The sequence below is a fragment of the Chelmon rostratus genome, chromosome 19, assembly GCF_017976325.1.
Source record: "Chelmon rostratus isolate fCheRos1 chromosome 19, fCheRos1.pri, whole genome shotgun sequence".
Taxonomy (NCBI): Eukaryota; Metazoa; Chordata; class Actinopteri; order Chaetodontiformes; family Chaetodontidae; genus Chelmon; species Chelmon rostratus.
Window position 1 is genome coordinate 24202880 of NC_055676.1, and position 17960 is coordinate 24220839.

The 17960-nt window shown below is 43.7% G+C and overlaps 2 protein-coding genes across 3 annotated transcripts; one reads left to right on the forward strand and one right to left on the reverse strand.

The window, feature by feature from the left end:
- The first annotated feature begins 1230 nt into the window (after positions 1 to 1230).
- Positions 1231 to 16524, forward strand: pisd (phosphatidylserine decarboxylase). 2 transcript variants are annotated; one of them, XM_041959985.1, is made up of 9 exons: positions 1231 to 1286; positions 3547 to 3590; positions 4425 to 4558; positions 10710 to 10844; positions 12441 to 12542; positions 13667 to 13790; positions 14625 to 14768; positions 14847 to 15007; positions 15532 to 16524. In XM_041959985.1, the coding sequence occupies exons 1-9, from the start codon at positions 1243 to 1245 to the stop codon at positions 15775 to 15777; spliced, it is 1134 nt and encodes a 377-aa protein (XP_041815919.1). In that variant the 5' UTR covers positions 1231 to 1242; the 3' UTR covers positions 15778 to 16524. The 2 variants fall into 2 exon arrangements, with proteins under 2 accessions (XP_041815919.1, XP_041815920.1); XM_041959986.1 differs by lacking the exon at positions 1231 to 1286 and adding an exon at positions 8952 to 9096.
- A 446-nt stretch (positions 16525 to 16970) lies between these two features.
- Positions 16971 to 17601, reverse strand: rnf224 (ring finger protein 224). The gene is made up of 2 exons (XM_041960728.1): positions 17446 to 17601; positions 16971 to 17306 (listed from the first exon to the last, which is right to left on the reverse strand). The coding sequence occupies exons 1-2, from the start codon at positions 17599 to 17601 to the stop codon at positions 16971 to 16973; spliced, it is 492 nt and encodes a 163-aa protein (XP_041816662.1).
- Positions 17602 to 17960: the final 359 nt, after the last annotated feature.

Consider the following 17960-nt stretch of genomic DNA (forward strand, 5'->3'; position numbering starts at 1 on the left):
TTCCTGTCTTTGTCTTTCAATCGCTCGTGTTCTGTCGTGGTTCCAACCGGAAGCCTGTTATCAGCTGACCAGCTCCGACAAACCGTCGTCATTTCTCCAGGAACACCATCGAGAGCGTCCTGACCGACTGTGTGGCGTGACGGCTGCACGGCCGGCGAAGGGGGCCCTGTTCCCAAACCTGGACCCTGCGTAAGCCGGTCGACAGAGGGTGCATCTCATTTCTTTTAATGGTCGTGTCCTTGCTCCTCGCTCAGACCGGAAGTGTAATGTACAGTGAGCAGGGACCACAGGCCGGCGGGCAGGAAAACTTATTTCTTTACAGATATTCAGAGAAATCATGTCAAATGTGGAGAAGTGACGGGATATCCCAGACCTGAGAGAGACGGAGCTGGAGACAGAGTTTGGTTTACCGCTGTTATTTCTACTGATGGATAAAAGTCCTGCAGCAGCTGATTTCTGTTCAGCGTCAGACATTAAAACATCTGTCTCCAGTTTTGTCTCCACTCAGCAGTCTTTAATCTACAACCTGTTCTAACACTAACACATCGGCCTCTCGTCACTCGTTCTGCGTGTTATCTGTGTCGAGTCATCACAAACAGACGTCACTTCACGCTTCAGAGGAAAGGACATATTTCCTCCTTTCCTCTCTCCTTGCATGGTTTCCTTGCGTCCTCTCATGCATCCCCGGTGGGAGGGACTAAGACGCAAGGAAAAGACGCAAGTGAGGGAAACGAGGATGCAATTAAGAGAAATGAGATGCACCCCAAGACCCCTCACAGCCCGGCCACTGCCGCACAGGTATAGACACATGTACTGTATACACACAAATATACACATCAACTCACCCACACACACTGTGGCCTCAGAGACAGTTTATAAATCTAGACATGGATCTATTTATTGACATCCATAACATTCATGTCTGTAAATTAGTTGTAGTTTTATGTTGAACTTAAATTTTAATGTCGCTGCTGCTTCTATTTGTTTTACTCTTCGATCACTGCAATGACTAAAGACATGAGAAATATCGCACTGCAGTGTGACGACAGTAAAGATCATTCCTTTGTGTGTTATAAACCCTCAGTTTCATCTTGCAGGCAGCAGTTTCCTCTCTGACCAATCAGCTGCTTCAGATGCCGGAGTTCAACCAATCATAGCGAAGGACTGGTTGCCTTGCAGACGAGCTCACGGTGGAAATCGCCCGGCCAATCCAGGACGTTCTACGTCACTTCTACAAACAACATGGCGGCGGCCTTTCGGAGGGTGTGCGGCGGAGTGACTTCGAGGTATTTAACTTTATTTTGTTACGATAGAAAATATTCAAGTGAACGTCTCGACGTCAGTCGTTGACGTGTCCACTTTGCGGCTTGAGTGAGAAACGTAATTACAGCGTGACGTGTTTATTGTGTTCATGACGCTGTGTGTGGTCAGGAAAGTGACCTGAGACTCCTCCGCCCTGCTCTTCTTCTTCTTCTTCTTCTTCCTCCTCTTTATTTTTAAGTGTTAAAGAGGGAAACACTCATCAGTTCAGTCTGTGTGTCTGTGTGTGTGTGTATGTGTGTGTGTGTGTCAGTCTGATGGTCACACATCTTCTCTCATATTGATTCCTGTGATCGAACCTTTATTTAAACAGGTGAGGTTGACACACCTGTCAGGAGACCTGCTGAAGCTCTAAAGCTCACTGAGTTACAAAGGCTGAAGTCAGAAGAGACAGTTAAAGTAATTATTATTAGTATTGTAAAAGTTAATTAAGGAGTTATTTAAAGTAGAGTGTGTTACCTTACCTTACACACATAAATGCACACAGTCATACACACACAGATAGATGGATACTTTATTCATCTCCAAAGAGAAATTTGCAGTTCCAGCAGCTCAAAAGGTGGACACACAAGGGCATGCAAAATAAAAACAAGAACTACTTTCAATTAAGTGGTAAAAATACAATACAAAATACAAAATAATATTAGAAAAAATAGTGAAATAAAAATAAAGAACCAAGCTATCCAATATAAACATCTGTAGTACAAGATAAACATTCAAGCAGTTAAATATGTGCACATTAGTGCAGTTGTGCAAAATAACAGTGTGCAATAGTCGGTTTGTCCACACTTATGTCCAGCATGTGGATGTGTGTGTGATGGAGTCCAGCATATAGATGTGTGTGTGTGATGGAGTCCAGCATGTGGATGTGTGTGTGATGGAGTCCAGCATTTATATGTGTGTGTGATGGAGTCCAGCATATGGATGTGTGTGTGATGGAGTCCAGCATATAGACGTGTGTGTGATGGAGTCCAGCATTTATATGTGTGTGTGATGGAGTCCAGCATATGGATGTGTGTGTGATGGAGTCCAGCATTTATATGTGTGTGTGATGGAGTCCAGCATTTAGATGTGTGTGTGATGGAGTCCAGCATATGGATGTGTGTGTGATGGAGTCCAGCATTTATATGTGTGTGTAATGGAGTCCAGCATTTAGATGTGTGTGTGATGGAGTCCAGCATATGGATGTGTGTGTGATGGAGTCCAGCATTTATATGTGTGTGTGATGGAGTCCAGCATTTAGATGTGTGTGTGATGGAGTCCAGCATATGGATGTGTGTGAGATAAAGTGCGTGTGTCCATGTGTGGTGTAGGTGTGTAGTGAGTTCGGAGTTGTTGTGTTGGTTATTGTTTTTGTCGCCCTCCCCGAGAGGTATTGAAGAGCCGTACAGCGTGTGGGAGGAACGATCTTTTCCGTCTGTCCGTAGAGCAGGACAATGACAGCAGTCTGTCACTGATCTGCTCCTCTGCCTGGAGGTGGCGCTGTGCAGTGGGTGATCAGGATTGTCTATTATGGACAGGAGCTTGCTCAGTGAACGTCTTCCACAGCTGGGGAACCCTCCCCTGTCCCAGGCTCAATATGCGCTGAAGGGGGTGTCCCAGCTCCCTCGCACAGGCCTTCAGCAGTCGTGGTGACACTCCATCTGGACCTGCGGCTTTGCTGGGGCGCAGCCTCTTCAGCTCACTACAGACCTGAGCTGCTGTGATTGTCGTGGGGGGTGTGAGGGGAGGAGGGGAGGTGTCCTCATCTGTGTTGGTGATGGCTTGCGGGAGTAGGAGGGTGGGGGCTGCTGTGCTCAGAGGTGTAAATGGGTTGGGGTGATCAAACCTGTTGAAGAAGTGGTTAAGCTGGTTTGCCCCCCCCCCCCCCCCCCCCCCCCCCCCCCTCAGTGTGGGCACCCTTCTTGGAGCTGCACAAATGCTGAGAGACACACACGTCTTCATCATCCAGGAACAGAACAGTCACAGACACAGATGCTGTTTTCATTGAAATGTTTATTTTATAGTCTTATTTTCACTTATTTCACTGTGTGTGATGCTGCTGCTGCACTGCAATTTCCCAGCTTGGGATAAATAAAGTATATCTATCTATCTATCTATCTATCTATCTATCTATCTATCTATAACAAAGAAAAACATGTTAACTATTAAAAATGTTTAATTTAACAAAGAAAAACATGATAATTATTAAAGTTTGATTCAGAAAAACTTTCTGTTGTTTTTCAGAGTTTCTTCTCTGAGCTGCAGCCAACAGCGAAGCCTGAACACTGGTGAGTCTGTCTGCTCCTCCTCTGTCTGCTCCTCCTCTGTCTGCTCCTCCTCCTCTGTCTCCTCCTTCTCTGTCTGCTCCTCCTCCTCTGTCTGCTCCTCCTCTGTCTGCTCCTCCTCCTCTGTCTCCTCCTTCTCTGTCTGCTCCTCCTCCTCTGTCTGCTCCTCCTCTGTCTCCTCCTTCTCTGTCTGCTCCTCCTCCTCTGTCTGCTCCTCCTCCTCTGTCTGCTCCTCCTCTGTCTGCTCCTCCTCCTCTGTCTGCTCCTCCTGCCTGATCTGTCAACAGTTTGACGTTGAACAGAGGTGATTGGTTCTGTCTTTATTGATCATCTGCTCGTTCTTGTCTGCATTAAGTCTTAAATCTTTTTCTGTGGAATGTTCTTTCAAAATAAAAGTATTATTATTATTATTATTATGTTGTCCTCCATCAGAAATGTGTTATTAATGTCCATCTGTTACGATTATATTGACCTGATAATAATATAGATGATTTCTGTTCTCTGTGAGACGAAACTGAATCTCTATGTTCGTTGGTCAAATAGAACAAAGTGGAACAGATCTGTTATTCCACGGTTTCACTAACACGTGACACGTGACACGTTTTAGCCAATTATTTCCTGAGTCTGTTGTATTTGTACTGCAGTACTTCTGAACCACAGTAGTGCTGATATTATTAATGACAAACATTGATTTATTTATTCACATGTCAAAGGGAAGTTGCTGTGAGACTCATTAAACAGCAGGTGGCGCTGTCCAACACATGAAGTCAACCTGAAGCAGGATTCTGTGCAGAGCGTTTGGACCAATCAGCTCTCTCTCTCTATCGCTATCTTCAGGTCGTGGTGTTCTGCCCCGTCCCCGTCCCCTCCCCCTCCTTTTGGTGACAGGTGGTGGTTACCTTGGTTACCAGCATTACAGGAGAGGGGCGCATCAGGAGGATGGAGCCCCACCTCTGGCCACGCCCACAGAGGTAGGAAAGAACTCCTCCTCTTCTTCTTCTTCTTCTTGGCTTCCTGTTTTGTTTATTCTTGTGCAGGACGACACACACACACACACACACACACACACACACACACACACACACACACACACACAGAGCAACAATAAACAAACAGCAGGCGTAAACCATCAATGAGTGAAACTCATTTGGTCTTCACTCACTTTTACTCGTGTTTCTACGGTGACGGTGTTTTCACCTACGCTCGGTGCTGCACCTGAACACATCCTGTGTGACTCTATTGGAGGACTGAAGCTGCTGCTAACATGCTAACATGCTAATGTTGTTGCATGTGCCCCGGGTCACTGGGTGAAAGGCGACGGTGATGTCACACAGACCTGCTGCACTGACACACTGACAGGTCACAAAGGCCCCGCCCCCTCTCCTCACCCCCCCCCCCCCCCCCCCCACTTGCCTCCTGATTGATCTGTGTACTGAGGACGTGGTCTGATCGGTCAGTCAGGCTCTGATTGGCCTTCACTAGTATTTATATAGTATTTAATAATTCATTTTACAGTTAGAAATTATTTTAAAACAATTAGAAACTGAATATTTCAAAAAGTTTGAGAATATAAAAAAGTTATACATAAAATTAATTTACTAAAACTTATTTCTTATTTTGATTTTAACAATTCAGTCATTATTGATACTTATGTTTTAAAAAATTCTAAATAAAAAATAAAAAATAAATAAAATAAATAAAAAATATTATCAAAATCAAAGTTAGTTAAATTAACCAAAATAGGAAAAGAGCTATTTAAGCTTTTTTTTAATCAATTTGAAGTACTTAATTTTTAAAATTTAACTCTGTTATCCTCCTAATTTAATGACAAATTAGTCAAAAATAATTATAATATAAAAACAATGTATAGAGAGAGAGAGAGAGAGAGAGAGAGAACGAACACATGGTGAGAAAGGGGGCGGTGCTCTTCGGTGTTAACACCCCTCCCTCCCTCCCTCCCTGTCTCTCTCGCTCGGTGTCTCTTTCACTCCTCTGCTCTCAGTGGACACGCTCACCTGTCTCGTCTTCTCTCTTCTCACCTGTGCGATATAAACGTCGGCATGTGTCGTCGGCCGTCTCGCTCTGCTGCGTCATCAGCGACCCCCCGCTCATGGTGAGGTTCTTCTCCCGACGCCGCGGCGGTGAGCGTCGGGAGCGCGACCTGCTGCGGCAGGTGAGGCGGCAGCGCCGCGCGACCGACGGAGAGAAAGAGAGTGAGAAAGATGGAGGAGAAGGAGGAGGAGGAGGAGGAGGGGTGAGGACAAGAACGACAGCACGATTCAGGTGGGACAGGATAAAAAACAAAGAGAGATTTTAGAGACGATTTAGGAAAAGCAGAAAACAGATAAAAAGAAAAGAAGATGTTTGAAATGTGTCAGAAGGTGGAAAGGACCAGAGAGTAAAATGTGTATTTTTTAAATCACTGTGGTGGAAAATGAGAAACGAGATATTCAAACATGCAGTTTATCTGATATTCTTCATCTGTTCCACTCTAAAGTTTTACGTTTATGAAGTAAAATAATGTCTGACAGACCTGACAGAGCGAGAACGACAGTTCAGAGGTCAAACATCAGAAAGACTGAAGGGATTTCCAAAATAAAATACGGAGAAATACAAACCGTACAAACCAAATGACTGTCAGTTAATACTGACTGATCATAAAACGCTTTATTCTGAAAATTTCACACAAAAAAAGGTGGAAAATAAAAAGATTGAAGCAACAAACACTTAAAGCAGGATCAGAGCTTTAAAACAGGTCCAGAGAGACAGACAGAGACAGAGACAGAGAGAGAGACAGAGAGAGAGAGAGACAGACAGACAGAGAGAGACAGACAGACAGAGAGAGAGACAGAGAGACAGACGGAGACAGACAGACAGAGACAGACAGTTAGACAGAGAGAGAGAGACAGACAGAGACAGACAGAGATACAGACAGACAGAGACAGTTAGGGACAGACAGGAGCAGGGGGCGAATAACATGGTAACAAAGAGAGAGACAGAATGGGGGGGCACACGTATTTCAGGTCAGAGGAGATTAGTGTGTGTGTGTGTGTGTGTGTGTGTGTGTGTGTGTTTGTGTGTGTGTGGTTTCTGTGGCAAGGTCAGCTATTTTAGCTTTTAGCTTAGCCTCTTTCCAGCTGATCCTGTGCTAACCTGCTAACCCAGTTAGCTTCTGACACACTGAGAGGAAAATGTCAGTACATCATTTATACATCTACATGGTATATACGTACAGTATCAGTACCAGTACATCATTTATACGTCTACATGGTATATACATACAGTATCAGTACCAGTACATCATTTATACGTCTACATGGTATATACATACAGTATCAGTACCAGTACATCATTTATACATCTACATGGTATATACGTACAGTATCAGTACCAGTACGTCATTTATACGTCTACATGGAATATACGTACAGTATCAGTACCGGTACGTCATTTATACGTCTACATGGTATATACGTACAGTATCAGTACCAGTACATCATTTATACGTCTACATGGAATATACGTACAGTATCAGTACCGGTACGTCATTTATACGTCTACATGGTATATACGTACAGTATCAGTACCAGTACATCATTTATACATCTACATGGTATATACGTACAGTACCAGTACCAGTACATCATTTATACATCTACATGGTATATACGTACAGTACCAGTACCAGTACATCATTTATACATCTACATCGAATATACGTACAGTATCAGTACCAGTACATCATTTATACATCTACAGTATCAGCACCTCTCCATCTATGTATACATGTACCTCTACATCTATATATATCTACGGTATCATCACATCTACACTTAAAGAGAAGCTGAGCAGTGAATCTGCTGTTTGAGTCCGTGAAGTATCTGTTTATTCTCGTTTCAGTCTCTGTGTACTCTGTCAAGTACTTTATTCATCTTAAGATTTAGCTTTGGTTTGTTTAAAAATGTGGAATAGAGTGTCAGGATAATACTTCAATTATAAATTTATTTAACTTCATTTAACTTCCTGACTAAGCCTGTCCCTGCTAGCTTTACTGTAGTTTAGCTGTTAGCGACGATGTGCTGCGTTAGCATCTGCTCCTCCTCCTCCCCTGCCTTACACGCTAACACCCCCCCCCACACCTGTCCACCTGTGTTTTTACCTCCAGTTTTTTCATCCTTTTACTCTTTTTTTATTTCCTCACCTGTTTCACAGTTTTTCAGTTCTTAGTCTTTCTTCACCTCCATCCAGAGGTGTGACCTGAGGTCACACTTGTTGTCAGTCATGTGACTTGACTCTGGGTGACACTCAGTGACGTCATCTGGACCTTTTGACTTGAACTATCATTAACTTCCTCCCAAAGATGAAGGGACCCTTCAGTTGTTTGTTCAGATGGTGCCACTCATTTCCCAAAGCATGAAGTCATATTTGAGCCTCTCTGATGTTTGGCTGATTGTTTGTGGAGACTAACCGTAACCCTGACAACAGTCACATTTAGGACCATCTTCTCTGAGGTTCATATCTAATAATTAAGAGATAACATAACCCTTTATTGAGCGCCCAGAGGCGAAATTCAGGTGTTACAGCAACACAAGGACAAACAAGAATAAATAAATTGCTGAGTTATAAACATCATAACGTAGGAACATAGCTGAAGCTCCGTTCACAGACCTTCATTCCAGAACCTGAATGAAGCACCAGGAAGGTTTTAGTTTTATTTAAACCGCCCAGAATCTCAAGGGGCTTTATAATCTGTACAGCCAACAACTCCCTGTGTCCTCGAGACCCTTCGTTCAGATCAAGAAAAACTCCCCAAAAAGCCTTTTAATGTGGGGAAAATGGAAGAAAGCTCAGGGGGGGGGGGCCACAGAGGAGTACCATCATGCTTTGGTTAATGATGTGAGCTGTAAGGCAACTTCAGATTTACTGCGATTGGTCCCTTAAAATTGTGTTAGAGAAAGTGTATAGCCAATCAGGTTTCTCCTGACAACAGATACATTTTGAAGCAGCCAATCGGGTTCCAGATCAGGGGGGAAATGACATCACAGTCTTTGTCTCCTCCGGTTAAGAGAAGTTAAAAGTTTAAAAGTTTTTTTTTTTCAAATCTATATTTCTCTTTTTTCTTTTCTGTCCTTTTTGCTTCTTGTCAGTGCTTTTTATTATCTTAATTTATCAATTTTCTGCTTTATTTTTGTAAATTTTTTTGGTAAATTTCCTCCATTTTCCATCAGTTTTTGTTTGTTTCCCTTCTGTCTCCTCCCCCCAGTGTTCAGATTTATTTCTCCTGCCTTCATCCCTCCTTATTGTCCTCCCTCACCCCCCCTCACAGTCTCACGAAATCTCATTAAATGTCATTATCATAATCAGGCTCCAGGTGCGTCGATTGGCTATTCGTCGCCGTCTGACCGCACTCAGCGGTGGTGTGTGTTGTCCTGCCCGTTGGCGCCGTCGGCCAATTGCCTTCCTCTGCTATGTCCTGTCCGTCAGTGCTCTGCGACCACTGGCCAACCGGGTAAGAGCGACTGGCGGCTCGTTTCTGATTGGACGAAGGCAAATGGGGAGGGAGAGGAACGAACGTGTGTGTGTGTGTGTGTGAACCCTGATAGAAGAATTCAGATAGAAACTCAGAATAAGGACCGGGGGGGTACACTATGATTAATAAAACTGTCTGTGATGTTTTCCAGGTTCGGTTTGAAAGATTTTTTCTTTCAAAATGAGTTTTAATTGAGTTTGGGTTTAAGGTTGATTAATAAGCCACCTCCTCTGCCGCTGCCTCGAGGAACATGAGTGTTAGTATGACTCAGCGGTAGCTTCATTCAGGCTAACATGCTCATCATGACACAGCCAGGTTTCATTCAGACAAAATCAATGCTATGATCTGATGACTCATTTACTAAAACAGCTTTAGAGGACAGTCCTGTCTTCTACTGTTCCTGTGCTGGTGTTAATTTTTATTAAGTTTTTACATATAACTCCTCTTCTGTTTAATTTTGATTGATCGGGGGGCAGACGCAGTCTCTCGCTCGTTTTGGGGGTAACCGCTCTAATGGGAGCGCAGAAAAGACTGCAGGACTGCAGTTCTGGACTGACTCTGGGTCGTCATTGTTTAAGTTCACTTATAAACTCCATCAGATTTCTAGAGATGACAGCTGCTTCGTCCAAAGTGGGACGGATGTGGTCTCTCCTAATCGGACCGCTAACACCACCTGCCTCTCTGAACGCCACCCGCCTCTCTGAACACCACCCACCATTCTGCACGCCACCTGCCTCTCTGAACACCACCCACCTTTCTGCACGCCACCCGCCTCTCTGAACACCACCCACCTCTCTGAACACCACTCGTCTCTCTGAATGCCACCCGCCTCTCTGAACACCACCCACCTCTCTGAACACCACCCACCTCTCTGCACACCATCCGTCTCTCTGAACACCACCTGCCTCTCTGCACACCACCTGCCTCTCTGAACACCACCCGCCTCTCTGCACACCACCCGCCTCTCTGCACACCATCCGTCTCTCTGAACACCACCTGCCTCTCTGCACACCGCCCACCTTTCTGAACACCGCCCATCTCTCTGAACACCACCCGTCTCTCTGAACACCACCTGCCTCTCTGAACACCACCTCCACACTGGATGAATCACATTTTGCTGGTCAGGCAAGGTTGGCAGCTGCGTGCGATAAGTTCTGATTAGCTTACAGTGACTCAAACTGTGCAGGTGAACGTTGTCATGGAAACTGAATCTCAGGTGTTTAAACATCAACATGTTTTCAATAAAACATCAAACTGACAGAAATATCAGTGCATTCTTGAGGAGAAAATGAGGGAAAGTACGAAGTCCTTTCCTGGTGCTCGGGGCCAGAGTTGCTCATTTTTTCCTGTCATGGACTCACCATCATTAGGAACAGGAACACCCACCCTCGGCTTCGTCTCATTTGCCCCTTTTTCTTCTACTTTTGCCTCTTTTACCTTTTACTTCAGGGTGTCTCTCTGCTTCCGCTGCCTCCTTCACTTTCTACAACAGTTGAATATCCTTGAACATATAAATAAATATTTCAGTAATGTCCTTCTGTATAAACCCTGATAATACTAATGAACATTCAGTTTCCTGTTTGGTGCTGCAGGTGGCGTTGTACCGCTCCCTCCCGACTCGCCTACTCTCTCGGGCCTGGGGTCGTCTGAACGGGGTAGAGCTCCCCACTTGGCTCCGAAAACCCGTCTACTCGCTCTACATCTGGACCTTCGGGGTCAACATGCAGGTCAGAAAGAACCTTGATTTTTTTTCCATTACTTTCATTTCATCATTTTTTAAGATAAGATAAGACTTTATTAATTCCCAGATGGGGAAATGTGGGTGTTACAAGTAGCAGGTAATGGCAGCAGAAATAGAGAAATACAAAGTAAAAGCGGACTATATATATATATGTACATTTTATACAAAGGGCTATGTCAGAGAAAACTTATATATAAAAAAAAATATATATATATAAAAAATATTTACTCACCGGCCACTTTATTAGGTACACCTTGCTAGTGCCGGGTTGGACCCCCTTTTGCCTTCAGAACTGCTTTAATCCTTCGCTGCATAGATTCAACAAGGTCCTGGAAACATTCCTCAGACAGTTTGGTCCATATTGACGTGACAGCATCGCGCAGCTGCTGCAGATTTGTCGGCTGCACATCCATGATGCGACTCTCCTGTTCCACCACATCCCAAAGGTGCTCTGTTGGATTGATATCTGGTGACTGTGGGGGCCGTTTGAGTTCAGTGAACTCATTGTCATGTTCAAGAAACCGATCTGAGATGATTCAAGCTTTATGACGCGGTGCCTTATTCTGCTGGAAGCAGCCATCAGAAGATGGAACACTGTGGTCATAAAGGGATGGGCGTGGTCAGCAACAATACTCAGGTAGGCTGTGGCCCAAAGTGTGCCAAGAAAATATCCCCCACACCATTACACCCCCACCACCAGCCTGAACCGTTGATACAAGGCAGGATGGATCCATGCTTTCATGTTGTTGACCCTACCATCTGACTGTCGCAGCAGAAATCGAGACTCATCAGACCAGGCAACGATTTTCCAATCGTCAGTTGTCCAGTTTTGGTGAGCCTGTGTGAACTGTAGCCTCAGTTTCCTGTTCTTAGCTGACAGGAGGGGCACGCGGTGTGGTCTTCTGCTGCTGTAGCCCGTTTGCCTCAAGGTTGGACGTGTTGTGTGTTCAGAGATGCTCTTCTGCAGACCTCGGTTGTAACAAGTGGTTGTTTGAGTTACTGTTGCCTTTCTGTCAGCTCGAACCAGTCTGGCCCTTCTCCTCTGACCTCTGGCATCAACAAGGCATTTTCACCCACAGAACTGCCGCCCACTAGATATTTTCTCTTTTTCAGACCGTTCTCTGTAAACCCTGGAGATGGTTGAGTGTGAAAATCCCAGTAGATCACCAACAACCACGCCACGTTCAAAGTGACTTAAATCACCTTTCTTCTCCATTCTGATGCTCGGTTTGAACTGCAGCAGATCGCCTTAACCATGTCTACATGCCTAAATGCACTGAGCTGCTGCCATGTGATTGGCTCATTAGAGATTTGTGTTAATGAGCAGTTGTACAGGTGTACCTAATGCCAGGGGTTGGGGCGTTACCCCAGTATGCCCAGCCAACATAATGTTGTGCTCAGCCTGTCCTGATTAACACGCCCACCAACTCAACTGGTTTATTTATTGATGATTTTTTTTGTTGCTTCTTGTGTTTTGTATTGTTGTCAACTTATTTCATTTGTAAATATTATTTATATTTCAATAAATATGTTTTCATTGTTGTCTTCATACCTCTTCTGCTGTTTCTCCGTCGTCCAATAGGAGGCAGCAGTGGAGGATTTACATTACTACAGGAATCTCGGTGAATTTTTCCGTCGACGTCTCAAACCTGCAGTTCGACCGCTCTGCGCCTCCTCCTCTCTGGTAACACTCCTCCTCCTCCTCCTCTTTTTATTGTCCTCCTTCTTTCTCTTTCATTCCTTCCCCATTTCCAGATCAAGCTTTTTAAATATATATATATGTTTATTATGTTTTTTGTGTTTGTTGTCTTATTTAATATCTATTTTAAAAGCTGTCAATATAAATGTATTTCTGTAAGTTCCGTAAATTGTTCGTCTTCAGATGTGGAATTGGTATTAAATGTGGTTCATGGGTTCTTGAGGACTTGCTTAGGACTTAGGAGTTGGACCGGCTGATCTTGACTTCGTCTTGATGTGGTCTTTGATTTAAGAGCTTTAAAACTTTGTCCTGGGCCACCAAACTGTCGGTTTGTTCTGTCATTTTCAATTTCAATCAGTTCATCCTTTCATCTTTGTCCTTTCTGATATTATTTGTATTTTTTTCCTTTTTTTTGTTTGTGAAACTTTCAATACTCCATCACCCATTTTAGAGTGAATCGCTGTAAAAAGAAAAAAAGGGTTAGGGTTAGATAAGATAAGATAGAGATAAGATAAGATAAGATAAAACTTTATTAATCCCCATCTGGGGAAATTTGGGTATTACAGCAGCATGTAATAACTGTAGGAAAGAAAAATAGCAACAGAGAAATTCAAAAAACAAAATACAAAATAAAAGTTGGCTATATGTATGAACGTATTATACAAGCGACTATATAAAAGTAGAAAAAGAAAAAATATTTTAAAAAAATATATGTGGAAAAAAACAGATTTTTGCACAAATTGCACATAATAATCCAGAGAACACTGCTGCCACAAGAGTACGAATGTTTGCTGCCGTCAGATTAGTAATGATAACAGTGTTCATACTGTTACACAGAAGAAGAAAATATACAAAACAGTAGAAAAATATGTAATATTGTACAAAATGTAAAGGATATAAGCGTATGATGGGAAAGCAACATGAACACAGTCTTATGTTAAGTGATTCTGGAGTTGAATACCTGCGGTAGCGTTCCTTCTTACGACTCCACAGAGCTGATCTGCACAGTCCCTGATCAGTCCTGGGTGTACACCCCTAATACCTGGGTGTACACCCCTAATACCTGGGTTTCCTGACAGGTTTAAAGTTTGTCTCCTTGTGTCTGTCAGATCTCTCCAGCTGATGGGAGAATCCTACACTTTGGTCGGGTAAAGAACTCAGAGGTGGAACAGGTGAAGGGGGTCACTTACAGTCTGGAGAACTTCCTTGGTCCACAGAGGAGGCAGAGAAACGGTAGGACCACACCCACTCATCCCAGCTCACATGATGGAACAAACTGGTTATTAATCTGTCAGAGGTGCAGAGCAGGCATGTCCAAACTGTTCCATGAAGGGCTGCAGGATTTCATTTCAACCAAGGAGGAGCTCACCAGGCTGGACTCATTTAATGTATTCATCTGATAATTAGGTGACCCCTTGAGTGGTTGGAACAAAAACCTGCAGCCACGCGGCCCTTTATAGATTAGTTTGGTCATGTTTGACGAAGAGTGAACCCCAGTTTGTGAACAAAGAAAGTAACAAACACTCTACTTTTTATTTTACTGACTAACTGAGGTTCTGGACTCAATACACAAAATGTAGCACTCAGACTTCACTAGACACTTGCTTCTCTTGATGTCAATCTTTTTGTCTTGATTTGCGACTTGGTTGGTCTTGGTTTAGGACTTGCCTTGGTTTGGGACTTGGTTGGTCTTGATTTTTGACCAGTTGGTCTCAATTTGGGACTTGTTGATCTGGATTTAAGACTTGTTGGTCTTGATTTAGGAAAACATTGGTCTTAAATTGGGACTTGCTGATCTTTATTTGAGACTTGATTTTCTTAATGTAGGACTTCGTCTTGATTTCGGACTTGTTGGTCTTGATTTGTGATATGTTGGTCTTGATTTAGGATTTGGTGATCTTGATTTGGGACTTGCTTGGTCTTGATTTAGGAATAGTCTGTCTTGATTTGGGACTAGTTGACTTTGATTCGGGACTTGTTGGTCTTGTCAACATCTTTGGAGAACGTCTTTGGTCCACAACCTGGTAAAGACTGATTCTGTCCACATTTTTCTGTCTGTCTCTTTAGACTCCTCATCGTCCTTCCGGGACCTCCTCTTGTCATCTCCTGATAACGACCTTTTCCATGTGGTGGTCTACCTGGCTCCAGGTGACTATCACTGTTTCCATTCTCCAACAGACTGGAGGGTGGAGCTTCGGCGTCATTTCCCAGGTGAGAGTCTGTTCACCTGTTGATCTGATTTCACCTGTTGATCTGCTCTTCACCTCTCTCTCTCTCTCTGTTGCTTAGGCTCGTTAATGTCGGTTAACCCGGGCGTGGCCCGTTTGGTCAAAGAGCTCTTCTGCCTCAATGAGCGTGTGGCGCTCACCGGCAAATGGCAGCACGGCTTCTTCTCGTTTACGGCAGTCGGAGCCACAAACGTGGGCTCCATCAGGGTTTACTTTGACCAGGTGAGGACAGAGGATTATTTTGGGTAAGGGTTGGGTTATTAAGATCATGATTCATGTACAACAACTTGTTTGTTTACAGTCAGTGAGCAATAATTAGGACGTTATCGAGGGAAAACTCTTAATGGCCTTGTAATTATAAAATATTGTCATGTAGAATAAGACATTAATAAGTGTGTTATAATTAATAATAATTAATAACTAATAAAAAGTTTTATGCTAAGCAATTAGGTAATGATAAATATTTGTACCTTAATATGAAATGTTACGCTAAAACTGAGATAACGATTGAGATTTTTGATAAACTGTTATGATTTCTTTTGGCTAATTATTAGAAAAATCAGTGGAAATTATGAGGACATTTTGGGAAAAGTTGTAGGTAATTTTAAATATTGAGTCAGTTTTTATTAAACCTCTGAGAATTTAAAAATGTTTATTTGTTTTGTCTTTTTGTAAAAGATTTATTTACCTTTTGTTTATTTTTGTCCGTTAATCGTTGTTTGTGTGTTGACGTTGTTCATCCTCAGGAGCTTCAGACCAACACTCCCCGTTACAGTAAAGGCTCCTTCCATGACCGCAGCTATGTTGCCGTCGGCGACCAGGTGTTGAATGGAGCAGGTGAAGGGGGCGTGGCCTTACAGAAGGGGGCAGCAGTGGGGGAGTTTAACCTTGGCTCCACCATCGTGCTGCTGTTCGAAGCTCCAAATGACTTCAAATTCACCCTGCAGCCCGGCCAGCGAATCAGAGTGGGAGAGGGGCTCGGAAGCCTCTGATTGGCCGACCTGAAGACTCAGGAAGGGGTCTGGTGACAAGGAACTGCTGGAGACTATTAAAGACAGATTTTAAGCGTTGGTGGCATTGTGGATAATAATTTTCTCTGTAACAAAGAAGCTGTGGAGGTCATGAAGATGTTTTATGTCAAAGACTCAATTCCCAGAATGCCTTTTGCATCATAAAGGGGGGGAATGCCAAACCTCATCTCTCTCTTTTTCAGAAACTGAACCAACAAAGTCAAATATTCCATAAAATCACCAAAACCAAACTACAAACACAAACACTGAGATCACCTTTAACAGGACCAGCTTAACACGAAGTGAAATCAAACGTTTCTCCGTCCACTGATGCAGTTTGAATGTTTGGAGCTTTATTGTTCACGTCTTGTTGTTACGTCTCAGCTGGGCAGGTCGAGGTGGCAGGAAGTCAAACGCAGGAAAAGAAAGCATCCTCTCCAGATAGGTGAAACGCTCCTGCTGGGGTTTGACGTGTCGCAGGTGTGACATCGCAGAGCCGTGCCAGGAAAATCGACGTATTAGCATCGGCTAGCGCACAAATCAAAAGCAGCTAATTGGTGGAAACTCAACTGGACGCCTGTGATTTATCAAAAAGAAGTAAAATAATGAATTCTCTTTGTGAGTGTGAGTAAAGGTGAACGTCTCGTTCACACCTGGATGCTAACTGTGTTTGTTGTTGCTGCTTCTCTACTTTTCTAAAATATGTAATTATGAATAAATATTTCTTTCTCAGCAGCTTTTGTCTTCATCACATTTAATAATGCAATTCATATTATACATTAGTACAATTACTCTGTTTGTGTACTCATTTTGATTTAAATTATGGGCCATGTTTTTGCTTTACAATTTTGATACTTCTCTGGTAATATATTTACTGCAGTAGTACTACTTATAACAGTACTTATACAGTGCGGTATTGTTATTAAATTATCTGAGTACTTCTTCCACCATCTATGATACTATACTATACCTTCACTACATACGAAATGTATATCTATATATATATATGTACTACATGCTATGTAAGACTACAAGTATTATTACAATTAATACAGTAGTATTTTATTAGTGTTCAGTGTTTTTTGTGCTTGTTTCAATATTTGATTAAATTATGAAGCACATGTTTATTATTTTTAAAATCTAAAGTTGAAGCTCAGCACACTCATTGGTCAGTCCTAGCCCCGCCTGGGGCAACAGAACCAGCAGCACAGCCAGCAAGATGGCAGCGGGCAACAGTTGCCATAGCGATGGAAGCGTGGCTCAGCCAGTCCTCCGTGCGACCAGCTGTCATCAGTGACCTCCTTCCCCAGCCACAGCTTCCTGTCCTGGGCTGCGTCTCCAGCCGGCATCCCCTCTCTGTGGCCGGAGCTCCAGGAGGACAGGGAGCAGGAGGAGGTGCAGGTCTGCTGGGCCTTCACTCCCAGGAAGGAGGCCAAGTCCAGGTCCAGACCTGCTGCTCCCCCTCTGGGCCGAGGCGTGTTCTGTCGACACTGAGGACAGGGGATCCACACCTGGAGGACGGGAGAGTGTGTCTGACGTGAGCGAGGACGCTTCAGCTGCTTTCAGTTCAGCTTGTTTTTCTGTTTCAGCCGTCAAACCTTCGGCACACTTCAACACGATCAGGTGGGTGTTGATGACGGCATGACTCACCTGTTCATTGATGACCGTGTCCAGTCTCTTAAGACAGGCCTGACAGAAGGCGTGGCCACAGTGCAGGCGCCGTGGCAACCGCGTCGCCAGGTCATAGCTGCCGAAGCACACAATGCACACCAGGTCTTGCCTCCTCAGTGATATCGTCGTGTCCATGGAAACACAGGAGGGGGGAGGGGGGAGGGGCTGACAGGTCACTTCCTGCTCCTCTTCTTTTGTGCTGTCCAACATTTTTTTCTGATGGATGAGAGAAGAAAAGTTTTTGTTCAGGAGTAAAATGTGATAATAAATATTTGAAACAGGGTGTGATAGAATACGGTCTGTCTACACACACACACACACACACACACATATATATAACCAACCACCATTATTACATCATCAAACTCTGTGACATCACAGCGTACCTGATTGTACACCGACTGTGTGTGTGTTGAGGTATTATGAAGGAAACTCTGCTGAGTGATCTGTTCCTGTTCATCGTCCAATGAGAAGGTCACACTTGGTTTACAGAA